Source organism: Opisthocomus hoazin, chromosome 8 (assembly GCF_030867145.1).
Source record: "Opisthocomus hoazin isolate bOpiHoa1 chromosome 8, bOpiHoa1.hap1, whole genome shotgun sequence".
Taxonomy (NCBI): domain Eukaryota; kingdom Metazoa; phylum Chordata; class Aves; order Opisthocomiformes; family Opisthocomidae; genus Opisthocomus; species Opisthocomus hoazin.
The window spans coordinates 57,322,340-57,350,304 of record NC_134421.1 but is presented as its reverse complement, the minus strand read 5'-3'; the positions used below and the strand labels follow the sequence as shown (position 1 = coordinate 57,350,304).

Below are 27,965 nucleotides of genomic sequence, written 5' to 3'. Positions count from 1 at the left end.
TTTTGTCAAGCTGAATTCAAAATTTCAGGTCATTTTCACAATCTGCCCAGATAACACTAAGTCCAGCTCTCTTCCTTCAGTAGCTCCTCCACCTCCGTGAAATGTTGAAAGCCTGATGCACAAACCCTTTATTCACCACAGTTGTGGGTGAAAATGCTGATGGGTCCCCGGTCCCAGCAAGACTCCTCTGAAACTGACTGATCCATACGCTCCTTTGGGCAGTGCCTCACTGAGTGCTGCTGAGCTCCACATCAGACTTATGCTCACCCTCAGCTTTTTCTAGGTATTATCCACATAGCTTACTAATGAAAATCTCATGTAAGATGATATTAAAACCATCAGTAGTCGTTATTAGTGTATGACAAATCTACAGTCGCTATGACTTGCATATTTGTTATGTTTGAAGCACTAACAAATAGGATGTTTGTTTGTTCCAGCACTACTTCTGGGAATCAGAATTAAGCTGAATAACATGCATTTGCCAGAGCCTCCTTCTGCCTCTCCTTAGCGAGAGATACAATTTTCTCTTATGGAGTTTCTTGGTTCCCCGCTTCCACTCTGAAATTGCACAGCCAGTTCTCAAAGTATCCTTGGAGACCATCCAACTTTCAAATTTCATCAGGCTCCAGCAATTTCAAAATACTTTATGTATTGCTGTACTTTCTAACATCTTCTACTGTTCTTTCCTTTTGGCCTGAATTCGTACATTTCCCCTCCGTTATGTTAGCTGTTTGATCCCTACCGATGCCTCTAGTGAAAACCGAGTCAAAAAAGACATTCTGCTGTTCAGCCTCCTCGGTATCACTTGCCATTAACTTTCCTTCTGCAGTGAGTAGCAGACCACTGTGTCCTCTGATGTTTCTCTTTCCACTGATGCCTCCATAGACTGTGTTTTTTGCTATTCTTTATTTCTTTTTCACTTGAACTTGATTTTCTCCCCTCCAGCGTATGCTGTCCTTTGTTATTCATCCTTATTCACTTGACCTCATGCCCATTTTCTCTGTACTTTTTTCTTGTATGAGTTCACTGAAGAACTGGAATTTATCCAAACTGATCTTCTGCTGCAATTTCCACTCTGCCTACATGCTGGTAGAGTTTCCAGTTCTATCGTAACAGTGTTTTCTACACGGAACTGACAATTCTTCTGAACTATTTATTCTTTTAAACTATTTTTGCACAAGCTATTATCTATTATCTTTCTTTGGCCACTGAAATCTGTTTCTTGAAGCCAATTGACTTAATTCTGTTTTGTTTGGTTTTCCCACTTTCTTTGTCTAAGAGCTGTTACATACACTAATCTGTCACTTAGTAGTTATCATCAGCCTATCAGCTGCACACTAGTGATGCTTTAAGTGCTCTAGAAGGGAAGCAACTGCATAATAAAAGCAGCCATGAAAACAGCCATATTGATTTGAGTTATGAAAAGGAAACCTAAAAGATTTCAAAAGGACCTGAGCTATGAACTGACCTCCCACATCTACCTTGGCTCTGTGTGGTGCTTCACAATGCACTTTCTCTTCTTAACACTTCACTGTCACAGCAGGAGGCAAATTAGAACTTAATCCACCCGAACAAGACATATATTCAGGTAATTAATGGTAACAACTGCAGCTTTAGCTTCTACTGACATCAAGGGGAAAAAAAGACTGTGTCTCTAGACCATCTCCAAGAGGTGTGCTTCCCAACAGTGGTGCAGAACGGCTTTAGCAATCAAACCAGCTGTGGTTCACTATTCAAAGCAGCAGAGTGAAATCCCTCCGTGGTGTAATCCCCACCTCCATGCTGGCAGCGGCAGGAGATGCTCACTGGTGGCAGAGGACACACCAAGCCCCCTTGCCCAGCACGTCACCTGTGGTAAGGCTGCACTCTCTTCAGCAGAACAGTGGTGAAGAGGCTGCCCAGAGAGGTTGTGGAAGCACTGTCCATGGAGATCCGCAAGATTCAGGTAGACAAAGACTTGATGGGCCTGGCTGCATCTTGACCCACTTGTTCTTGAGGCTGGGCTGGACGCCTCCGGAAGTCCTTTCCAACCAGCATGCCTGCAAAGCTCCTAAGCCAGTTTCCCACCCTCCCTGAACCACCACGTAGTTGGGATTCAGGCAGGAAGAGGGGCTAGCATCTGCCTCCCTCCGGAAACACTAGCAGCTGCTAGTGATGTGTTTGCCCCTGGGGATAATTCATGCTTCCAAAATCGGTGTGAGGCTGTGGTTCTTCTCTCTCCTCCTCCCTGCACAGCCTTGCTTGTTTAAGTTCCTCTTTGAAATTTATCGTTTACCCATTAGTTGTGATTTTGTGGCTGAGTCTTCTAGAGGTCAAGTCAGCATCGAAGGGAACTTTTCTGAGAAGCTGCCCTAGAAATGGGACATGGTCTGAGCTGCCATTGATTAGGATTTAGCAGAAAGGTGATGCATGCAGGTAAGGTGGTCCCAGAAGGTGCAGGATTGTACCCAGTCACTGAGAAACATCTTTGGAAGGTCACATACAGCTGAGGCAAAGACAAGCTCTGGGCTCCTCTCTTGCCATTGCAGTGCACAGGGGATGCTCGAGCCCCCGGGACAACCTCACAGACTGGCATACCACTCTCTCAGCCCCTTCTTTGCATCTTTCCTCTCCTGCCACTGTCCCTCTCCCCTGGAGATGCTCTGTCCTACGCAGGATGTGAGGGTGATCGTGTGTCCCAGGCTCTCTGTAAGCAAGGCAAAACCTGGCCCTTCTTCTTTCCTTACCTTTATTATCACTGTCCAAAGACATTCCTCAGCTACTGTGGACAATTTGGACCCAGTCCTTTCCCAGCTAAACCAATTGCCATTTCAAATGGCATCAAAATGATGCAGAGACAGAAATGCTGCTAGGAAGAGCTCTGTCATTAACTCCACAAATATTAAATGACATCAAAGCACTGCAGATAAAATTATTTCAAGGGCTAATTACTACACCAACCCTTCTGGCTTTAATTCTAGACCTGAAATATTGCAGCATTAATAAAATACCATTCATAGTACATGAGACATGTGAGAGAAGATTCAATTTGTAATGATAATTTGAAACATTTTAATAGGATTTCACCAGCAATATGAAGATTGGCAGTTTGATAATTTGTGGAAACGAGGAAGTAAAGCTCAGACAACACATACAAAGCCTTCCTAAAACTCCCAGAAGACAGTGCAGGATAAGCCAAATATCTGGCAAATTCCTCATCCCCCTTTTCAGAGCAAGACCTACTCCAACTCCAGCACTGTGGCTCTTGCTGCAAGAGCTCAATGCCTGAAGTTGACAGGGGAGAGGAATTTTAGGCTTGAATTCTCCAAATACTGTCGACCAAAACATTAGGTGTTCTGCCACCTTTGCAGCAGACATTTTAAGTAGGTGTTTGAAGGAGCTGCCTGGGTGCCGGACCAAAAACCTTGCAGGAGATGGGAAGTAATTCTCCATAAGGACATCCTCAGTTCAGCAGAAGAGCAGCAGAAATTATCACATCAACAACCTTTACTTGCAAAAGCAGTGTCTGGAAAAGCCTTCAGTTTAAGGATAAACTTTAAAACCTGTATGTGAGGAATAAGCTGGACCTGGCCGCTATTTCCTATCCTTTACAAGAGCCCTGTGTGCCTCTGAGTCCACGCTGGTGCTGTGGTCTCCTCACAAGGAGCCCTTACTCTCAAGGGGGTCCATCGCTACCCCATGCTACTTTGCAGATGCAAAGAGGGATGAGGATTTCTCCTTCTCCATTTGGCCAAGTCAGGACACCTGACTGCTGCCTAGCAAAGAGGTGCGAGGGCCGGCTTCACCCTGGCAAGGCGGTCGCTCGAGCTGGGCAGTTGGGGACAGCGGTACCCCAGGGATCAACAGCAGCAGGAACAACATAGACATGGTCATAGGCACTGGCAGTCATTCAATTCTAGTTAAACTGTATTTTCTGATCTCAGCCTACACATCTGTTCATGGACTAATGAGAGGCAGCAAGAAAGAGAGCACAACCGTATTTTGTACCGTACTTACCATTAAAAGAGCATAGTAGCTGTTCGTCTGTGTTGTGTTACAAGATGCCAATGAAAAACACAGGCTGGATCTATCACAGGTGCAGCAAAAGTACATGGCATATCTTTGCTGCTGTCAAATGATATTATTTTTTCAGAGGAAAAACAGGTATTTGAAGAAATCCCCTAACTTGCTGTACTTTGCCAATCTATGGGAAGACAATACTGTGTGAGGGAGACTGTAGTTCAGTTGGTGACAGGATACAGGCTTTTAGGAAGGAAAAGGAAATAAACCTCTGAAAATATAATTGTTAACAAGTTACACAAGCAGGTTGATAAGAAGCTATGCTATGCGCCGTTCATCTGGTACCAGAGGGTTTGGTAAATTTGCTGGGGGGGAGAAAGTTTCGTAACTCTGTTTTGACATTCTCTAAAAGTGACTATAACCAAATTATAGCCTTGCTGAAAAGCATCCACCACCTTTCAGTTCTGGCTTTTCAAACTCTATGACATGAGAGACACCTGGCTTAATTTATGCAAAATGCCCTATGTGAAGCTATATTTCAGTACACAGAAGTTAGAAAATGACCTCACATAAGAAACTGTATTTTCTGATTAGTTTTTCAGATATTGTTGACACTAATTAAGAGCCTATTCTGTGCAGCTGGAAGGCAAGGAACACCAAAAAGCCTGCTCCGTTTGTAAGAAGCGGGAGGAAAGAGTGGATCAGGCTGAGCTGAGTTTGCCGGGGTTGCTCGTGCTCAGTACACATTTGCAGCCCGTTAGTTATGTGATCAAATTAGAAGCTTTGTGTCTGCGGCCAGCAATAGCTCGGCAGTGGGTGCGTGACAGGGCACCACCTCCCGCAGATGCCCAGGCACATCCCCGGTGCTGGAGAATGGATGGGAACAGGCAGGTACCCCACAGCGGGCTGCTAGGGCTTGGCATTCGCACCAAAGCTCTTGTGAAGGATGGGACTGTGATTTCATTTGTAAGCCTAATCAGATAGTAAAATAAAACCAGAGAATCAGCATAATTAATTCAAATCTATGCCTGGCATACAGGTTCTCTGTATGAGCCATCTTTCAAGTCAGCATAAATTGAAGGTTAAGCTGGCCTGCCCTGTTGTAATCAAAGCAACACATGGGCGGCTTAATTTTAATTACAGCTCCTGGGGACCGTTTAGGTGCTACTCTGGATGCTTCCTAGGCTTCATGAAGAAGATTATTAAAGTTGTCAGTCACAGATCATGAAAGTTCATAAGCGGAGAAAGGATTGATTGATAACGGTTTGTCCCTAAGCAGAGCGTAAGGACGATTAAATAAAAAGCAATGTAAATAGCCATCTTGGATCTGTAAAGCATTTTAGACTTCTTCTATCTGAAAGTTGCTACATAAATGCAAGTGATTAGTCCTGATTTGGCTGAATGAAGAGGAAGAATACTTGAAAATGAAGCACTAAAAATATTGCGTTTCAGATGTGGAGGTTAAATGATAAGAGTAAGCTTCCTTCCCTCGTCTAGCCCTGATTTCTGGGCTCAGGGACAGCAAGTGGCCTTCTGCGTAATTGCAGGGGCTACCCTGGAGGTATGAGGACTGCCCTCCTCCTCACAGCCTAAACTTCATGCCGGATTGTTTAGACACCTAAAAAAAAGTTGGCCATCTCTTGTGAGCTAGCCAGTGAAGTTCTCCCTGGTACCACAGAGAAAGACGGGGGAGCAGCTCAGCCCATCTGTTTATTGACCATTCAGCCACCTCTGCTCATGGCAGCTGGCGCCCAGGTGGGGTGAAGGAGGGACCTAGGCAATCAGATTAAGAAGATGCCTACATTGTAGGTGTCTAAGCTTGCCAAGACGAGCCCTGCCCTATGTCCTAAGCTACCCGCAAGCCAGCACCAAAATCCCCGGTTGGGGATGGGAGCGGGGCTGGCCCCACAGCAGTGGGGCAAGGCAGCCATTGCAGCCCTTCCCCATGCCCATGCCCAGCTCTGCACAGCTGAACGGGGACTTATTTTTTTTCCCTAGGCCCCTCAAAGCCTGGTCAAACAAAAGCCAAGATTGCTGCACTGTTGCTGGAGAGAAATAGTTCCACAGGAGCAAGGGCTGTAACATACGATGGAGGCCTGCGGGATCTGCAGGATTAAAAATCAGTTATTAATGGCATAAGGAATCTGATAATGTACATGATATGCAATATATATTAAGCGCTTTACACAAATGAGGTGGAAATTGGATGTTTGTGATCCTTTAAAAAGACGATTGCCTGACTCTTTCGTTCGACATTTCCGTGGTTTTGCACAGACCTCCAAAGGGAGGAAGTTGTTTACTCTTTGTGCTTCAAGGAAAGGAGAGCAACATTTTTCTGATAGTTTCTGCTCACTGGGTTTCCTCACGAATTTCAGGCACTCAATAATTTCAGGTTAATAGCAAGCGATAACTCAGAGCCTAAGTCATTCTTCTTGCAAATGCTAATGTTAATCTATAAATAAAACATACATTGTAAAGAAACAACTCCTCCGTGGCGGGGTGTAGCAGCCAGCCTGCTCTTAAATCTTCAAAGCTGGAATCTGGTGCAGTGTGAAACCCTTTGGGATGATAGGCATGGGAAGCGTGTCGTGTTCCACCTGTCCCCATGCCAGCATGGGGAGAGGGTTCCACTGCCCCATGTCCACGTGCCACCAAGGGACATGGAGTGATGCCTGGCTTTCTGGGTGCCCACTGCACCCATGGACCTGGGAGAAGTTGGTTAACCATGGGGGGAAGCCGGGGGGCTTCTCGTGGACAGGGATCAGCAAGGCTTTGGCAGACTGTCCCAGGCTCTGAGCTGAGAGTCAGAGGAGCCGCTCACAGTGTTTGGCAAACACCCCAATCCCCTATCCAGACAGGAGGTACCGCTGCTGTGGTTCATCACAGATGGACCCTGGATGGCTCCAGCCCCCATGCGCATGGCTGTGTGCCCCCAGCCAATGCTGCCCACCACCTGGCAACCAAGGTGGGCAGAGGAGGCAGAGGGAGATACCCAAAGCTGTCCTCCTCCACCTCCCCAAGTTCTCACTTCAGTGGCTGGCTGTCCAGGTGAGGACACCACCTGACAGAGAGGGGGGGGGTGGTGGCCAAGGACAGGGGTGCTGCCATTGGAAGAGAGGAATTGGGGTTTTCAGACACATTTTTCCCAGTGCTGAAGAGCAGAGGCATTCGGACACCCAGACACCAACTTGCAAAGTGGCTGGTGATTGGTTTTTTACCTTTTCAGGTCACCTTTAAAAGATTTACCAAAAGTAAGAAAATGTAGATAGCAAAATGTAAGGCATATGATAAATTGATGAGAACTAGTTCTGAGAAGGAGCAAAGTGATAAATGTTTAACAAATACATGGGTATTACTAAATGAAGCTTTCTTCTTTTTTTACCACAAAACAGAAATTTGCATTACTGCCTTTTCCCTGCTGGCCACAGAAATACTGGAGGATGTAATAAGCAGTTTCAGCTCCAAAATCAGATCTTATCTTGTATGTACTACTATTGAGGAGAAAATAGCATCTGAGAGCTTTAGCTGCTCAGGGCATGAGTCACCCTTACATAAGTGTCGTTGCTGGTATGGAGAGGCCAAGAGCTGGCTTTGGACCTCAGCATTACACTGCAGGTGGGCATTGTCCTGTTAATAAAATATTTGGAGCAATTCTGACACATGGCCTTGCAGAGGCCATGGGAAAGTTATTTTTCTTGAGTATTGAAACAGCCCCTTGGGAGCAGTTTCCCTGCTGGAGGCAGATGAGGTTGCAGAGCACGTGCAGGGTTGAAGAGGTGTGTCGTGGATTTTTCCCACTCAAAAGATTTTCTTGTCCCAAGGCTCTTCCTCTTTGGCTTCAAGAAATTGCTCACAGAAAGGAACGGCTGCCAGTCAGGGAAATGGAGAGGGACATGGAACACCTCCTGGTGAAGCAGCAATCAAGTATCCAAAGGGAAATTGTTGTCTTCATGCAAGACTGCTTTTTTCCTTGCTCATTTTATTGCTTTATGGAAACATCTGTCAGGCAATAAGCTTTGATTTTCATGTTTTCACAGTTGCAGAAGGAAAGTAGAGCTTTCTGACACTGAGACCTAGTCTCTGCTCTCGTAATATTTTTGCTTAATGTTTAAGCTGCTAGGGGCAGGGATTGCCTTTCTGTTGTGTCTGCAGAGTGCCTTCCCCAGCAGGGACCCATTCTGTGCCTCAGCTGCTATCAGCTATCATAATGAAAATAATTAATAATGATAATAAAATACCATTTCTTCCCCTCCATGGCTTGCTCTGTATGTTCACTATTAACCTGTTTGAAAGTGCAGCAAGAAAACAGCAGCCAGAGACAAGGTAAGCCAAACAGGGTGAACACCTGGCCGCTGTCGTGCTCCCACTTCAGGCAGTGATTGAGGAGGTTTATTTTAGGAGTCTCATCACGCCGTTTGTGGTACATTCGTAAGATTTCACTTTGAAAAGAAAATCATCACCTCTTGCCTTAGTGGCTAGCAAGAGGGACCTTCAGTACTAAGACCCGTTACTTAAATGAACAGAATTTAGTAATAATGTGAGTACCATCTTAGCCCCTAACGTATATTAATTAAGGTAAGATACATTCAGAGACCTTGATTCCAAAATCATTTGGGCAATACCTCAATGATACAAGCATCACGTGTGGGCCAAGCTCTGGAGCATAGTGCTGACAATGATGTTTCTAAAGCAATTTATATTGCTTGTCTGCTCATGCTGTGGAAATGTTTCCCTTCATGACAAAGCTCCTCCTTGCTCACCAGTGCCCCAGCAGTGCTGTCAGTCACCTGTGGTAAGTCACAGGAGGGCATCAGAGAACCAGCAATAAAGCAAATGGCTCTTGTGCCCACAGAGGCTGGGCACAACGTAGCTTGGTACATCTAAATTGAGAAAAGTGCTCTGACATGGGAGGCTGACTCATTCATGTGATGCTGAAGCAGCCTCCATCCCATGTCCCCACTTGGGGATCACAGAATCACAGAATGGTAGGGGTTGGAAGGGACCTCTGTGGGTCATCTAGTCCAACCCCCTGCCGAAGCAGGGTCACCTACAGCAGGCTGCACAGGACCTTGTCCACACAGCTCTTGAATATCTCCAGAGAATGAGACTCCACAACCTCCCTGGGCAGCCTGTTCCAGTGCTCCATCACCCTCAGAGGGTGCCGTGTGGTGATTTCTTCACCTCTTGCTGAGGTCTGGATTATAGAATTATAAAATCATGAAGGCTGGAAAAGACCTCTGAGATCATGAAGTCCAACTGCCAACCTGACACCACCATGCCTGCTGATCCATCTCCTTCATATTCTGCTTTGATCCTCAGGGTTTCATCTGGCCCTTTGTGAGCAGATGTCACTCATAACTCACAAGGGATTCCAAAGGTTGCACATGCCTTTTTTATTTTGTCACAGTGACAGAGGTCAGAAGGGGATCCCTTCAACACCACAACTCTACCTTGGCTCTTCATTTTCAGGAGCAACCCCACTCTTTCTGGAACCCATTCAAAGTTTCTGTTAACCATTTGGAGTGCTTCAGAAGTCACTTCTTTCAGGTCCCAGTAGGACCTTTTGGCCTTCTGCTGGCTTCTGTCTCCCAGCGGCCACAGTCTTCATGAATCATTATGAACAACATCAGAAAGAACAATTTCTTTTGTCAGAATATTAACACCAAATTCAATCTTCAGGTCTACCAGAATAGAGTTTTGGGGCTGCCATAATTTTTCCAGGATCTCAAAAATAACTTGAGTAGAACGAGCTATAATATCCATTTATGGCGGTGTTGGGTGGATGGCTGGACTTCATGATCTTAAAGGTCTTTTCCAACCTATGATTCTATGATTGATTCTATGATCCACTTCTGTCTGCCCGATAGTTAGTAAGTCCAGCAAAACAGAATTTTGTTTCAATTAGCTGCTCTTCAGACCACTGGGGATCATAGAGGGATGGGACAGGTGAGTGCTGGGGTCAGAAAGCCCTAGGCAGAAGCAGAGAGGTGCAGCCAGTGTCAGAGCCAGCAGCCACTCAGGGTCTTGGGGCACACATGGCTGAGCCATGTTACTGGAAAAGCCCACGCTGAATTTTACAACAAGGAAAGGGCTACCCAGGCCAACCTCTGCTATGGGGCACTTTCAGTGTTACCTGCACATTTCGCTCTGTAATTTGAAGAGGGAGGGCAACACTCAGACCATTTTTCTTTCACGTACTTTGCAACTTTGGAGTGTGCATGTCCTGCAGCACATGCTGCTCTCCATCATGGCAGCAGCATCCTTCTGAGATGGGCACAGTGACTTTCCCAGTGTAGGGAGAGATGTGCAAGTGTAGGTACAGCATCCACTCTGTTACTAATTCTCACTTGCTAATCTAAAGGTAAACCTGACCATACAGACCCTCAAAAGCCACCAGCTCCTCTCTGCAGCTTGGGAGATGTGCACTCACAACAGCTTCAACCATGCGTATCTCATGGAGTCCCACAAGAACCCTGTCTAGGTTAGCGCTATTCAAGATCTTTATCAATAACCTGGAGAATGGAAAAAGAAAAAAAAAAAGAAACTTAGACGTGTTCCTGGGAAAGTCTGCAGTTGGCCCCAGTCTGGTGAGCAAAGATGAGTTAATAAAGAGCTTGCTACACCTTCTGACAGCCCGGATTCACTTCGTAGACTACCATCGTTTATCTGAATCCTGGGTTCAGTGCTTTTAAAAGGCTACTGGAAATAACAAGTATGTTTCCAAGAATAGCTAAAAAAAAGGGTGCATTAACAAGTACTTAAAGAAGTTCAGTTTTAAAAATTACGTGATGTAAGGTTAAGGGAGAGCATGCTCTTTGCCTACGTAGACTTAAAGACTTTTCCTCCTTGGCTCCTTTATGTTTGCCTTACGCAAAACCTATGATGGGAGGAAAAACACGGATCCTCTACCCATGGTTGTCATCTCCAGAGTGGGGGGAAGATTGGCATTGGTCAAATCCCCAGAGGAGCCAAGGTACCCACTGAGAGGACGCCACAGGCACCTGCTTCCAGGAGCAGTCTTCAAACTGGGGGTAATGGGACACAAGAGGAATTTTCCCCAGCTCAACAAAGACAGTGATCACAGTGAAAGGGCTAAAAATGGAGCAAAGCAACATAGATAGTGCTTGATAGAAGGAACAGAGTTCAGCGTCCGATGAGCTCATTGTGCGTTACTTCCCCTATCTGCTACTCCAAAGTCAGGTCAGCCTTCAGATAAAAAGGGAGCAATGAGGTCCTCTGAACTGCTCAGTCCAAAGTCTCAGGTGACAGAGCAGCTGAGAAGATGACTGGGAGCTTTCAAGGCTTAGGAGAGGATATGTGTGCGATAACGACATTCCCAAAACCATTTTAATGAGAAGAACTAATGTCAGAAGACAGATTTCAATGTTATTTAAGTATCTGAAGAGGCACTGGGGCTCTTCACTTATTTTAAATCCCATTAAAATCCTTGCACTCCCACAGGTTTCCCAGCACGCCTGCTTGTGGAGAGCCAAAGCCATCAAGCCATCAGACATGGCCGAGCCTGATGCTAAGGGACGCACACAGTATGAGCCATGTTACTACATGGACTAAGTAGAACTGAAACTATTTGGAGTATTACAAGTCAGCTGGACACAGCAAGGTACTGTCAGAAAGAGACTTGACTGGAATCACTGCAGAAGCAAAGCTGTGATGTGATTCCCAAACACAAGGGATGGCAGGCAGCAGCAGCACTCATGTGCATCTAAGGACAAAGACAGAACCCAGAGTGAACACACAGGTAGGTCCAGAAGCCCTGAACAAGACAGCAATCACAATAAGACCCAAATGTATTCAGCACAAGGGGCAAATTCTTATATTTACAGTCAAAGCAATTCACCTTCTGAAAGTGACAGTTCTACCATTAAAAAAAAAAACAAAAAACCAAAGATAACAGCAGGACAAAGCTCTTATGACAAACATTATCTCAATAAACTTGCAAAGCAATGTTCACCATGAGATTGGTTTGTGACACACAAATTAAACGAACTAATATTGTGTTCTGAAACAGATACTGGAAATGAGGACAAAGTAATTTTAGCAAACACATAGAAAAACAATTAGTGACAGCCTGATGCTAAGGCAGAGATTTCAGCTTGCTTTATACAGTGGGCACATCGTAAGCTGATCTACCAGAAAAATATTAGCATGTAGGTATACGAGCCATTACTTTTGAGTGGGATTTTAAATGGCAGGAGAATTCTTCTGTGCTCTGGGGTTGAGAACAGCCTACAAATGATGATACACATATGGGTGTATCTTCTGAGTAGAAGGCAAAAGGCATTCTTACAAAATGAATTAAGGTACTTAATGAGCTGAGATGCGTTAGGGATTTAGAACATCACATTGATATATTGATATTAATCCCATGAAAATACACATCATGTGAAATCCCACAGCAATGAGAAATAAAATAAAAAGCATAGCTGGATGGGAAAGTTAGTTGTTGCTGAGCAAATTTTACTAAACAATATGCCCACCAAAACAAAACCAAATACATTCCTAAGTGGGAGGTTTAAATGCGAGCAGTGCCCCAGAAGCACAACCACGTCTGGCTTCAAAAACAAAACAAAACAAAAAGTACTTTTGACCCGACAGCAAAGGTTATGCAAAATGGAGCATCTTCAGTTCCCTACTCAGCAGGCAGATGTCTGGGATTGCCCCAGCACTCAGCCCGGCTGTCGCAGCCCCAGTCTGTGAGGTCCCAGAGGGAAAGTGGGAGGCAGGAGCCGATCTGTTGACGTACGTACTGCAAAAAAAGTTGGTACATTTCAGGAAAACACTTTTAGCCTAGAAAAACAATTCTGCATAGATGACCAAAAGAGAAAATAGGCAAATACACATAAATAATTTTTTTTAGAAATGGCAATAATGTTTCACATGATGTAATTCTGGGCTAGGAACCTTACGCTATATTACAGAGCATAGAAATGGAAGTGTATTTCACAGGCTCACCTTGGTCTGGAGGTTTGTAAGAAGAAATCACAGTTCTAAACAAGACTGAGAATTAAGGTTTCAAAAATCAAACGTTCATTCAGTGCTGGAAACAGAACAGCACGGCATCTTTGAGCACAGTGCCACGCAGCCTTGCTCCAAAAGATGCTCTTGGGTTCAGCTGCAAGTTCGTGGTCTGACAGCGACCAGTTATGGAGTAAGCAGAGAACTTTCATGTGTTGCTGATACTGAGGGAATCTGTGTCAACTAACAATTAGGTCAGCTAACATCACAGTGATCCCTCCTGTCCCTAAATTTACAGTATTATCGCATCCAGTTCTCAAATTCATTAAATCCCTTTTCCCTTGACGATGGCTGGAACTAGCGGGATGTGTTGGTGTTTTGGCATTTAAAGCCCAGTGATCACACAGGTAACTGAGCTGTGCACAATAAATCACTGCAGATAGTACCCCAGGACAAGGAATGTGGAATCACAGCTTGAGTGTGGCTTATCTCTTAGGCACTTGTCAAGGCTTCACAACACATTGCCAAATAGGTTTGCAGAAAAATTAACGCAACGCATAGCTTGATTTAAGGAAAATGTCCATATGATGAATCACTGGTTATCGTCATACTGACTCATGTCTTGTGTCGGGGTCCAGAGAGAAAAGCGACTCTGGGCATCGTGTCATGTCACAAAAGAGAAGGATCTAGTCTTGCAAAAGGTGCGTTCAGCTGCACCTGATGAGTCTGAGCTATGCTCTTGGCTTGCAGGATGAGCGAAAGAGAGTCACTCACTGCGTTCCACTTCACCTCCCTTGCCTATAACACTGATATCATCTTCCCCTTGTAAAGCTCTTTGCAATGCATTAACAAGCAAACTCTGTACAAGTTCATAACAGATATCTCAGCTGCATTATCTGTGATCTTGTTCAGCCTTTGAATCTTATTTTTCTCTTCTCATCAGAACAGTGCATTTAGGCTTTTCTCACTTTTGCATGATGAAATCCTTTGCTAGGCAAACTGTATAATAAAGTGATTCTGAGTGGTGCTCTGTAGTAGAAGATTAGTACTATGAAATCCCTTATTAAAATTAATAACTATGTAAACATTTTTCTATCAGGATGTTTGTATTAAAATGTGTGAATTACTGATCAGAAAAAGAAAGCATTAGTCTTCTGAAGGAACAACAGCAAAATCATCCTAATATTTTTGTATTGTGGGAAGTCCTCTCATTTTTACACTTTTTTCCATTCCAAATTAGAACCAGGGAATCAATGCATCAAATATTCCTGAACTTATTTTTTTACGTCAGCCAGGACAAAATGTTTTCACTTCATCAAGCATCAATCTCTGCCTTTCCCAATGGGCATCATGTTAGATAAATAATATTTTAGGATCTCACACTCTTTTTACTTCCTTTTAGCACTAACACACCATGGGTTTACCTCTCTCATGTCCCATTTCAAGATTTTTCTCGATTCCTGGGACACTGCAGTGAAAGGGAAATGAATCAAGAATATTTCAGGTTAACTGACCAAGGGATTTTGTTTTCCAGTGGTATATTACAGGGGAAAAAAAAATCATGTGGAAAACATCAGTTTCTGTGAAACGCTTTTCTAACCCCTGCTGTATTTTAACACAATTTCCACATTTTCTCATTGCTTAAGATTTTTTTATCTGTTAAGTGTAACCCTTGACAGAATCCCATCACAGAAACCAAGAGCTGTGCAGTACTCCTCAGCATCTCTGCCGCGCTGCAAGGAGCAGGCTGGTGGAGGCTCCTGCCATGGCCATGATGGGCGAGGGCAGCCCGAGGTCCACGGCGGAGCCCCTCTCCTCTGCCATCCATGCCAGCCCCCCCCTGCCCCTCTCACTGCTCAGGAGCGTGGCATTTTCCATACTCGGTTATCTCCACTGTTTGACATTTTAGTCCCTTCCTTAACTGCTTTGCTATCATGTTAATTAACAGTTAAGGCATTAGCACTGCCTACATTTTCGTGACAGCCCCCAGGGCTGGAAGCAATTAGTTCAATGCCAAACTACTACAAATACCACAAAGTGAAGGCAGAGGCAGACCATGTCTAAGACAGGAAACAATAATAATGCCAAGCAAGTTCCATCCATCCTCCTTTGCTACGGTGTTCACAAATTTGTCTTTATGTGCACTTTTTCTTTTCTTCCAAATAACGATCTTCCTGAGGGAGCACTACTGATTTAAGTTTCATATTCTGCTTCAATTCATATTCAGTTCATATTTTTATATCCTGCTTCATATTCATATTTGTAAGAACAAGAACTTCAAGTCAGTCTTCTCAGCTTCTCCTTCCGAGTCTTGGCAAACAAATTATTTTATTTCCAGAAGCGCTGAGCACCCAGTGCTCCAGCTGAAGTCAGCAGAAGGTACGAGATGCTTTACAGTTCTGAAAACCACATCATTTATTTACTGACATCTTAAAGATTTACGAGACAATGTTAGTTTCCTGTTTTTTCTTGACCTTAAATGCTGGAGCTGCAAAACTCTTTGGAGTCAGTTTTCTCAGTAATTTTCCCCTGTAGTTCTTCAAAGTTCCCCAAATGCATAAGCACGAAGGGAGCCTCCCTGAACTCACTGCTCAATGCCCTCTCTTAATAAGCTCTTGCTTCCTCTTCACCTGCTGCATTTGGCTGAGGCCTGGTGTGATGCTCTGCCCTGCTTTCCCTGAGCATGCTCATACCTTGGAGGCCTGGAGAACTGCTTTAAATTGTGGGCAGTCTCCTTGTGTTTAAAAATCCATGGGGAAACACCTTGATTTCCTGCAAGTTTTAGATTCCTAAAGGGTCATTTCCATCATTCACCCTTCCCATGGTAGGCAACTAAGATCTTAGCTCACTAAGCTGCACATTGATAGGAAAAATATTTTTCTTCCACAGGAAAAAAATCTGTTGTGATTTCTTGGCCCTGGTTTGCATTGACGTGGCACACATAGAACTCTTGGCCAGGACTGTTTTTTAGCTCCTCATCCTCGCTCTGTGGCTGAGGGTCTTTCCTTCTCCCTCTGCTTTCATGGTCCATCACCAGCTTTATCCCCTGCTCCCCTCCTGTCCGCTTTCCAAAGGCTGGGACAGCAGCAGCGGCACAGTGTGGGCGAAGGGGACAGAGATGCCATGGATGGACCAGGGCCCCATGACCCCATCCATCTGTCCTTTCATGCAAGCCAGCCACAGTGGCAGCACAGGTCAGCATCTTGGCTCCAGCCTCGTTCATGAACAGGTTTCTCTTCCCTCAGGTTCACATCCTAGATAGAAGGAGAGAGACAGAGAAAAAAAATAACAGCTGGAAAAGGGATAACACGCTGGAAGATGCCTTTGGGATGCCTGTACTGCTTCTGTGCCTGTGGGGCTTGCCTCACACCCAGGGCCTCAGGTGCCTGGCTTTTCCTTGGAATAAGAAAATGTCTTCTTTCAGTCTGCCACTGAAGACATGTTCTTTCACTGGGAACATGAAAACTCAGGTGGGGGGGAGCTGCTTTTCCCGACAGCGAAGCCAGGAGTGCTGGGCGGCTGACTCACGGGCAGCAGTGCCTCCCTAAATGCGACGCCGCAGCGGAGGCACGGAGAGGAGACTGCCGCGAAAGGGGGCCGGGCTGTGCGTGAGCCGAAAATTGGGAAAATTTTTATCTTGTCTGTGACGATTAAAAATTAGATTCCAGCAAAAGCTCAGTTGTACTGCATAATGCTTATTGTGGGAAATAAAAGATAGGCGTGGACCATACTTCCAAATTTAATTTAAAGCATGAATATATTTTCTAGACTTCTGTTACACTGGAGGCTCCTTAAGCATGCACTTCAGGCTTTAAGTCCTCTGTTGTTTCTGAAGTCTAGATATATGTCCAGCTACAAGGAATAAAAAGCAGTTAAATCCATGCTAGTGAATTGTGGCAGTGTTTAAGACAGCAAGATAAGACAATATTCGAGTGTTTTTGTCTTCACCACTGCTGCAATTCCCAACCCTTTCGATTACCACAGATCTCTTTTTCTTAGCACTGTCATCACCACCTTGTCCACAGAACAGTAGAACAGCAGGGAAATTGGAGAACATGAGTGAAAGAAAAGAAAAGAAGGCTCAAGCACCCACAACACCCTGCAGTTTCCCTCCAAAGCCCTCTGCTATCTCACACAAACGTATTTAACAAGCGGTCAATGAGATACAAATCTGAATGCTCCAGCAAGGTGGAAGTGAGAAAATGGAGGAAAAGCATCCATAGCAGCTCTGCAAGTCTCCCCAGAGCTCATATAAACCGTGCCCAATGTGCTCCATGCCCTGATTCACCAAGTGAGATGCAGCGTCGTACTATCAGCTGTTACACAGGCTAGCAAACGAAGTCACGTCACCGTCTCCTGCGACAGCAGGCACCAGTAACAAAGAAATCTATATAGCCTCTAAGCCATCACTGAGTTTAAAGCCAGATCGTGAATCAGATGTGCCCAACTGTTGCTAAAGCACAAAATGGGATAGAAGAGCTTACCAGGAAGAGGTTTGCTGTTTGAATCTTTCCATAACGATTGTTGGAACTATGCCTGTCGATATTTCCTAGCTCCCACCGAGACCACTGGCTGCATTTACTCTTTACAGAAGGTCTTTTTCAGAAATAGTTTGTAATTTTAATCCAAAATGCCACTTACTGATCCTTTCTTTAAACCCAGAGTGTGCTAGTTTAAGGGAAGTACTGAACTGCCTGGGATGGGAGTGTTGACATTTGGGTGACGATGCTGCCTTCCCCATCTCGCAGCAGTCAGCTGCCCCCCTGGGCAACACTCCCAGCGCTCTGCCAAAATGCCTCTTTATTCTGCAGATCCCATGGTCATCTGCTAATTTTTAACCCCCTTAAATGAGAGCCCGTGATGGCCACAGAATGTCTTCCACCATAGCAGATTAACAGGATATAGGTGATTAGCAGGGCTGTACGAGCATCCTTGGGGAAAGGCACGCATGAGGAGCAGATGGGGAGGTCAGGCTCCTGGTCACAGCCACACAGCTGGGCTGGAGCTGTGAGACTTTCCCCAGGAGAACCACGGGGACAGAAGAAATATAGCACCCTGGAAGTGGCCAAGCTTGCCCTGAGGGCTATCAGCTGAGCATCAGTGCTTGGGGCAACACCCACCCCTGCTCACCTGGCTGCTACAGCACGTAAAAAACGTTTGGATCTGATTCCTGAGCCCTTGCTCTCTTGCCTTCCGTCTCTCTGGCTCCTAGTTTGTGGAAACAACAGCATCAGCTTATTTTTTCTCGTGGCTAAGTTTCCTGCAAGCCTGATGGGCATAATGAGCATGAGAAAATATTTATCTGATGCTGGAATCACAGCTTATGTGCTGCTGGTTCTTCTCATACATTGCAAATTGCTTTATTTGGTGTCACTGTTTGGGGTCTGGTGTTACTGCAGGCTCACTGAAGATTTATATCTAGAATTTTGAAGACCTAGAATGCTTATGGGTTTGTTTATTTTTATAGGATTTGTTAATATTAAAAACATCAGTGAATAATCTAAAGGAAAAAGGATCTAACAGCTAAGAAATGCTGGTCCTTTTCTGGCTTTGGTCCTGGACCTATCTCAAATTACTCCCTAGCACATAATTAATATACTGATTGTTGTTATCCTTTCCATTACTTTTAGTGGCCAAAATTCCTCTGCACGGTGTGGAATTTAACCACAGTAGGAGCTGCAGAGGAAAAAAAAAAAAGGAAGATATTTTAATATTTTTTCTGATGCTGCAGGAAGACTGAGGGAAAGCCAATGTTACCTCCCCCCTGCAAACCTGCAGGCTGGTTTCGGACTTTCACAGGTACCATGAGCATTCAGCATCCCATGGCAGACACCTTTGACCAGGCACTACCTATCTACGACAGCCTTTGCCCTGCGACTGTGGGTCATGAGCCCTAAGAGGGATGGAGAGGAGTCACAGACAGAGCCAAGGGAGGATCCCAGGATGTTACATTGCAGGTCAGTGAGAAAAGGAGTAGTAATAGTATAGGAAAAAATATACTAACTCACAGATGTGCATTAGCCAGTCCTTAATTGCTGGCAAGAGCTCATTTGCATGAAATTGGAGAAACGTGCAAACAGCAGTGCCTGCCTTTTCCTGCCCTGCCTTTCCAGAGGGGCTGTGCTGGTGCCGACCCCAGGAGGTACCCCAAGGCACAGAATAATTGCACTCTGCAAAGCGCTGCTTTTATGCTCCAGGTTAGTTGGCCAGAGCATTAGATTGTAATCCTCTAGTTGACTGAAGAACAATTAAACAAAGTAATATAGCCCATCTTTACTGATGTTTAATAATATAAATATTTCCTCAATGCACTAAACCTCTGCTTTATTAAAGCACTCGTTCTTTTCCATTAGATCATTTGTATATTTTTATGTGTTTTTCATTTTACCAGCCATTTTACTGTCCGTGAAGACATATAGGGTTTGTTCAGCAAATGAATTATTCTGTATATGTTGCTGGTTATTAATTTGCTTACAACAAATCCAGAGTCTCCCCTAGCAATATTCCCCAAGCAAATTTCTCACTGACAGAGCACAAAAATCTGGAGGGTCTGATCCTGTCTTGAAACAAAAAGAAAATACAAAGTTAATTACAACAAAATTATAGCTGTTTCACCACCTACCTTAAGCGGGTGTTTCCCAGCCATGGCACTGGAGAACATGGTACAATCCAGGCTACCACCATGACAGGCACAACGTGCAAGGTGATTTTGGGACTGGGGACCAGAAATGCAGGCAGATTTCGCAAATTTTTCTTATCAATCAATAATGTCTTCCTTTGGTGCCAAAATCTTTTCCCTGCGAAGGAAACTGAGCCAGCTGAACGCAGTTTCATGTACTTAAATGTTGGTGCCGGTTATTGTGCTCCTCCTCCCCATGTCCTGTACCTTTGCCACCATGATGGGGAAGAGACTATTTTGAGTGTTGTTATTATTATGGATTCTGCACTTTACTTCAGAAGCCTCTGTGACAATGTCCTCCAATGCCCCAGAGAGCAAAGCAAAGCCCTCAGGAGCAGAAGCCTGATAAATCCAACTCCGAAGGGGTCTTCACAGCATTCCACACCTACCCGACAAATTAACTAATGTTAAATTGCTGATTATGGCAGTGACTGTGTCCTTTTGGGAAACCTCCAACTCAGCCCCAGTGTCTGAGGCAAACCCCATGCATTTTGCATCCCAAGATGTTGCTGTTGTCCCTGAGTGTTTTTTGCGAACCTGTCAAGCATGGGCAGTTTCACCATGTTACAAAACACCTTTTCACAATGGGATTTGAGATCTTGTATGTGCACACTGGTTACCGACACTTGTAGGCTGTGGTGTATTCCAACAAGACATGCTGCTTCTTCAGACCGATGAGTCTGCCGCATAACTAAGCTAGGGCTTACTGGCAGCTCAGGAGCAGATGTTATGCCAAGGAGGAGGTGCAGCACCAAGCAGTGATGGCAGGAGAGGTAAACAAAAAAACATTGCACCCTTTGGCTTTGACTCCTGGGTATCTACCACAAACTTGGGCCTATCTCCTTGTTTTGCCTCAAAATAGCATAGAGAAAAGGCACTAGATGGTATAAAGGTCCCCGCTGTGTGAGTTTGCGCTGATGGGCTCTATAGGTACCTGTGAATGTTCATAAAGAAATAGGAACAAGAAAACAAAAGGCTAAAGAGAGGACCAGGAGGACAAGTCTGCCGAAATTTCCGAAGGACCGATGGGGTCTGGAGACTGGCAGACTCACTGAATTCATTAAAGCGATGAACTCCGGACACTCAGCATCCACCAGGTCCACACAAGGCCATCAGCACATGCTGGCATCACCAGTGGGCTGTGTCTGCTTCCGAGGACAAGGTTGGGTTGGTCGCCTGACCGCATCTCCCTGAGGATGCCCACGTGAAAAGCCAGCAGCTGCCTAAGGCAGCACCTCCATGGCAAAAGAGGACTCACTGGCTGTGGTCTACGTACCCCACCATGTAAGGGGGAAGGGGATACACATTAATTTTTATCTTGTTTAAATGTAAAATTCTGAAAATATTTAATTGTTAATGGTGTGGCCTAATTGCCCACATAAAGGTAATCACACCGTGCAAAAGGCATGTTCTGCCTCAGCAAACACATCGGCTGCAGAAAAAAATACATGGATCCACTTCGGTGGGGAAGAGGAAAAGCGTATGTTACTCTTCAAATCAAGAAAATGTTGTATTATTTCTTAAGGTCAAGCTCTAGAATCCGGAGACAGATGCAGAATAGCTGTTTGTTGTCTGTCAGGGCAAAAATGAATCTTTTAAAACTAATTACAGGGAAAGCAAGCCATTTGTTTAAAAAGTCAACATGTTTCTAACAGGCAAAATGCCCTGAAGTGGTTTGAAATCTGTTAGCTTTTTCATTTTTGTAATTATATTTTTAAAAGACTGAAAGAAAAGAAAAATCTTCAGGAGCTTGGATGGGGAGAGAGGTAAGCTTCTGAGAAAACTGGAATCCCCGACGCAGAAAAACCCATAGCAATAGTCTCTCTTGACTCAGTAAAAGCTGACGGCAAGCTGTGCATTCCTGTTTTAACATATCTTGATGAAGTATTTAGTACAGTGTTTAGTCGTGGGTCAGACACTGCAGGCCACTCTGTTGTTCAAATCAGACTTCCATTTTAAATGCATCTTGACAAGTTTCCTTCAGCTTGTGGGATATATTTAGCACACATTTATTTTTGGGAATGGCCATTTATACTTCTGCAGAAATAGGCATCAGCCCTTAGGTATTAAATTCTGTCCTTGCGGGTTTGGGATGAAAAAGATGAGCAGAATCCCGATATTTATATAACTCTGAGGTTTTAGGAAGCCTCTTGCTAGCATTTTTGGAGATCTGTTTTTCCACAGGACAATGTACAAGAGACCCTCGAGGCACGCAGCTCTGGTAATGCCCGCTACTGTGCAGTGTTTTCAGTAAGGATGAGTATCGCCTGTAGCCATTTGAGTATCTTCTTTCCCCTAACACAGACTAAGCACAGGCATGGAGTTTTAACCAAGTGCTCAAAATCACCTTTAACAAAACTTTGGTTTCTAGATAGAAGGAAGAAGGGAATAAATCTTATTCTGAACAGAGACAGTGATAAACAACTAGAAAATGTCTTCTGGACATGGGGCATGCCCACCCTGCACCCGTGTCCAGTGCTGGGCACTGCATACCCAACAGTGCGGCAGCCCTGCCCTGGGCTCCTGGGCCCGCAAGATGGTGCCGGGCTCCTTTGGGTTCACAGCAAAGCAGACAGAGATGAGCTGGTCTTCTCCTCACCTGTGTCCCCAAAGAGTATGTGGCTGCGCTGGTGTCACTGTGCTTTGTGACCAGGGGATGGATGGCCATGATGTGCCACCTCGGGGAGAACCACTGCTAATGGGGGGGGACAGCAAAAGTGCTGCTGCTGGTCCAGGACTTCACCATGCCATACCCTTCAGTGAGAAATGTGAGGAGACCAACATGCTGTCAGTCACTTGTTCTTTCATCTTCTCCCCAGAAGAGAGGGATGCTTCAGTTTAAGTTGTTTAGTTGGTCAAGCTGTTTATTTTCCATTGGCTTGTTGGTGGTATTTATTACTGTTTGCATATGTGCTACGCTTATCCTAAGAGGAGGACAGGTCAAAGAAGCGTGCTCTGAATTTATAATGGCAAGCAGAGTGATCAGCATAGTCTTTTCCACTTTCCAGCAGCCCCTGAAAAATTGTGCTTGGTTCTGTGATAAGCTTTATCCTTCCTACACAGAGCGGGGCTGTCTAAATGACTGATTTTTTAGGTCAGTAGTGGAAACTTAACATTAAAAAAAAAAAAAAAAATCAATTCAAGACACCTCAAGATTGAAATCTTTCAAAGTTTGCATCAGGTTTAGAAAGTTTATTCCAGGGCAGCTTGGAAATGTTTGACTATTTTTCTAAGGAATTTGTGAGAACACGAAGCAGCTTGGCAAGCGGAGCAGAGCCCAGCTTTCCTCCCTCCAGCTCTCGACGGCAGCAGCTTCACAGCAGCATACTGGCTCTGGGAATGTGCCCCTCTGCCATGGACATGGGCAGATGCTTGTCCACACACAAAGCTGCCGGTCAGCAGAGGAGATGGCAATAAACGTAAAATGTAAAGATCACACGCAACTCCAAGCTCTAGTAAAAACCATTATTAGATATATTTAAACCTGCATTTTAAGATGCTTTTCAGGCCTCACTGAGTCCAATGCTGGGGCTGTCCCCACAGCAGTGGTGTGGCTGGAGGACATGCAGGGCTGACAGCTCCTCCTGAGCAAAGAGGGTCCCGCAGCATGGGCATGCCCCATCCACAGGACCTCTGCGCAGCAAAGTGTGCTCACAGGAGACCATGCCTTGTCTTGGTCATGCTCATTCCTTGTTCCATGCTGACTGTGTTGCAGGAGGAGATTTTGGTGAAAATCTCCATGCCCCCAGGTCAGCTGGAGAGAGGGCTCAGGTGGTCGCTGGAGAGGATGCTCCTCCTGCGTGCTGAGGTTTCCTCACCAAGGGCACTAGCCAGATCACTGCAGGTGGAGGTCAGGTAGCAAAGTGAGAGGTATGGTGTGTGGCTGATCAGGGAGCTGAGGTCCTGGTATAAACTAGGAGTCAGCCAGGCTGGCAGTGTAGGTACACCCAGGCAGGAGTGGGGGAGGCAAGGTGCTGAGCTCACCTTGTCCATGAGCAATGTGCTGAGGCCACACGGAGTTTTGCAGGACTCTGTAGGAGACTTCTGCCTTCCATGCAAGCTTGGTGCTCAGGCTTTTGGCACAGCAATAACATCCCAGCCAGCTTTAAGGCATTACAGAAAACACACTTCGTTTTGGCAGGATGATTTGCTCAGTTGGGACCATTCTCAGATCTCACCCCACCCACAGTACACTCATGACCTTTCCTAGCTCTCTGCTATTTGAAAATTGAATAAAACTGGTTCTTAGTATATCATCCCAGTCATCAGCAGTAACACTGAGTCACATGGGGCCCAGGAGAGGTGTCCATGGAAATCCCAGCTGGTGGGTCCTCACTGGCCATGGAGGCCAGACCATGCTCCTGCAGCCAGCTCGTGAAACTGCAGAAGTGGGTGCTCAGTGTCACAGCCTTTCTGAAACATGGTGCCTACCTCCTTCCCAGTGTCCATGTGGCCTGTCGTGCTGGTGTAAACGGAAATGACCTTTGCTAAAGATCATACGCCCCCTACAAACCCCTGCTAGCTGTTACTTACCCTTTGTTTTCTTCTAGGTGTTTACCAATGGTTGGATTATTTCTCTCCGTTGTGAGAGGGGAGGGTAAGCTGGCAAGTCTGCAATTCCCCAGTTCACCCTGTTCTCCACTGTAAAGATAAGCAAGCTCATAACCTTAGCCATCCTCCCCAGGTTTTGTTGATAAGCCTCTAATTGCTCTCAGATTTGCTTCATCTGGCTTTCAAAATTCCCTGTGGAATTTCATTAGCTCCAGAGAATTTGGGGGGCAAAAATTAACTTACTAATTCCTACTCTCAGCTGATTTCCTCTTTTAACCTGAATTCATACACTGTCTCACTGGTCCTGCCAGGGAATGATGAAGCAAAAAGAAACAAAACACTTCAGTCTTCTCAATACTATTTATAAATAGCTTTTTCTCCCTCTGAGTAGAAGACTAACCCTTCCTTTTATAATCCTCTCACTCTTAATCTAAATTTAGAGTATTTTCTTGTTACCTTTCATGTCCCTTGCTAGCTGTATGACATTTTATGCATGGGCTTTCTAATTTTCTCCTTATATGCTTGTGCTATTCTTGTACGCAGCTCCCTAGACATGTGACCTAATATCTAGCTCTGTATACTTTCAATATGCCATCTATATGAGATCACTGAAAAGCTCACTATTTAATCCCATTGTCTTTATGATGCTTTCTATTTCTCATCCTTTTTTTTTAATACGCAGTTTTCTCTGGTGCACTGGTTAGTAGGCACGTACTCACACAAAGTCTTCGCTAAAATATTTGCCAAAATAAACTTCATAGTCTGAGCAGGGTACAAACTGTTTACACGATGGTAAAAATGCTAACAAGGTCAACAGAGTGGTAAATATGAACATCTGCTGAAAATGGGAGTAATGGAGAAAAGCTTTCCAAGGCTTGCACAGTGCTTGTACGATAACAGTGGAGTGTGAACATAGAGATATAAGGGCAAATCAGGTACAAAGCACAACATAATCTGAGAGAGAAATGTAATGTGTTATTTGTTTTGGTCAATGTGTAAAAAGAAGTGAAAAACTTCATAAATTCGTATTGACCAGGAAGACACTGTTTTCTGGAAACAATGATATACAAATGATGCTTCATGACATCCCCTTGGTTCTTGGTCACATTGAAGGCTCTGTGGCATTGCAGTAAGATCTTGGGGGTACAGAGACAGCATCACATCCCCCCATGTGAATTATCCCACTCCAGATTAGCAATTAATGTTCCTCCTGGTTGCAATTTAAGCCTTCAGTGCCTCCTGTCCATTTCTCACAAGTCCTGACTCAGTGGTTCAACAGTACCAGCACCAAGCCTCCTCATGCTCCCTCCTCCCATGAGCTTAGTGAGAGCAAGCCCCTGTGTCCTTGTTTATAAACCTCTCCTTGGCCCATGCTTGTTCACACCTGCAGCTGAGCTCCCTGCGCAGCTGAAGGCACAGAAGAAAATGTGAAGGAGGAATAAAGTAATTTTCTTTAGCCTTTGCCCTATAGTTCTAGCTACTAGTTATAGTTGTTAGTTATAAATGTTACATGCATACATAACATAAATGTAATGTATATTGTTATATATATATATATATGCGCGCACCTCTTTTGTCTGGCTGTACATTGCCATCATGACACTGCAGGTTTCACTGAAACAAGGTGCCCAGGCCAGGGCAGGGCTCCACACCAGGGTCTAGATATATGGAAATCCGTATTGGTTATACTCAGTAATGAGCCACGATCCCCCAGTTAACAGAGGAATAATTGGATCGTTTAATTCATCTTCATCCATCAGTGGGATGAACCCATTAAGGAAAAAGCAGTTGTCTACAAGCCATTCACCACACCACCTAAAACTGGCAAAATTATTATTTTATTGCCATTTTCCCAGGTAACTGAAATGCATTATTTTCTCACTTTGCTGTAAGCAGAATAAAGCTTTAAAATATCCCACTTCTCCTTAGCTATTCTTATGCCTTGTCACTATTAAATAGCACTCAATAAAAGGGTCTAAAAAGGATAATCTTGATACTTTCCACTATGCTGAAGTTATTTGACCTTCAGTTCAGCTCAGCAGAAAGAAATCTTGGAAGGAAAGCTCCTGGAGACTGTATTAACTGTATTCATTATTCAGCTCACTTCCATTACTCCCTAAGTGAAGACCTAGAGTAACAAAAGGAAATGCAGAACAAGAGTACTGAGAAGTTTTCTGTCTGGATTTTTAATGGCATCCTGCCATTGTGAATCTGCTTATTTAATTAGATGCTGACTTACACTGGCTCAGTGAGTTTTATGTCTTATGTTTCATTACATTCCGAAGGATTTCCCATGCCATCCAGCAGTAGATACAGATAATAAAAGCTCTGCTTTTCTGAAGACCATTTTAAATTATCTTCAGATCTTCTTAGAACCTCTCAGAAGTGTAGGAACAAGAATATGGGTTAAAATTCAAATTTATTTTCATGTCTTCTCCTTAAATAGATGCACCTTTTGTTTATTTCCAGAGTCACAATGGGAGTGATACAATTCAGAGATTACGGAGAAAGTGAAAAAGGTTGTGAAGAGGTTGCCTCAAAACTTACAGAATATAGTAGAAGGCAAGACACCATCTTTGTAAACATCTTTGAAATTGTCCAAAATGGTTGAAAAAATTAAAGAATTATAGGAGGTATGTATCATCCACTATATCCTATAGACATTTTCTGTCAGGTCAACAGATTCAATTGTGATCCGTCTGACCCCATTGCTAGTTGGATTTAAACCAACTGATGGCCGTGCTTCACTGCATTCACCTGTTAAATTGGCATGTGTCTCCCTCCTCCCCCTTGCACTGGTTTTTAGGCTTTTGCCTCCTGCTAAGGCAGTGTCTTTTGTCTCACAGACCCAAAACTTAAATGACTGGAAGCCAGTCTGGCATTGTCCCACATGACTAGAATGCAAGTCTCCAATATTTGAATCCAAGAGATGCAATGTCATCTCCTTAATCTCATCCTCTAGCGGTTTAGCATCTTCAGTCTGGGACGCTAATTTCTTAGGCAGAACCATGTTTATCCCTGAAGTCTATAGTGTTCCGCTTACCTCAGAATAAGGGATCCAAAGGAAGCAGTTCTGCAATTAGTATTAGTCCAATAGTCATTGCAAAATTTATAAAGGTCTCAAGCAGAGAAGCAGGCAGATTGTAAGGGAAAATGATACCAGGTAATTAAACCAAAAGTCAATCAGATTCAAAGGAAACAGCACAGCTGAAAGATGTCCTTTGGAAAATCACTTCTACTCCAGCAGATCTCAATCTATTTAATCCATTTTGTTGCATCCATTCCTGCCCCTCCACTGATCTCTTTTGTAAGAGTCAAGAAGATTGTGTTTTAAAGCTACAGATAGACAAGATGCTGTGTGGTAGAGAACACAAAAAATACTCACATTGGTTGGCCTAAACTAAGAACTGGGCAATAAAACCATGCTCACAGCACAAGGTGGCCACAGGACCACTTTTCCAGTCTTTCCAAGGTTGGCCCAACCACAGACATACAAACATTTTCAGATTTCTTCTCTTCTTCATGCCCAAGATTTGTGTCTTTCCTACCACCCCAACAGCTAAACCTGCCATTTTTATTATCCATCTTTCTATTAGTACCAAAATGTCTCCCCCCTAGTGTCACAAGCACACTTTGTTCCTATATCCTCAGGAAATGACAAAGAGTGGGAGTACAGTATTACACTTGTTCATAGAAAGGGTATGCATTTTTCTATCCTTTCATTTAAAAACATTCCAGCTGAAATGAAGATAAAGTTTGG

General features: G+C 44.4%; 1 protein-coding gene across 1 annotated transcript in view; it reads left to right on the top strand.

Annotated features, from left to right (window-relative positions):
* Nucleotides 1-26,725, top strand: part of CPNE8 (copine 8) — a 172,366-nt gene extending 145,641 nt beyond the window's left edge. The window contains exon 20 of the mRNA XM_075428246.1: nt 26,675-26,725. Coding sequence (XP_075284361.1) covers nt 26,675-26,719 — 45 coding nt within the window. The 3' untranslated portion in view covers nt 26,720-26,725. The remainder of the gene's footprint in view (nt 1-26,674) is intronic.
* The last annotated feature ends 1,240 nt before the right edge of the window (nt 26,726-27,965 follow it).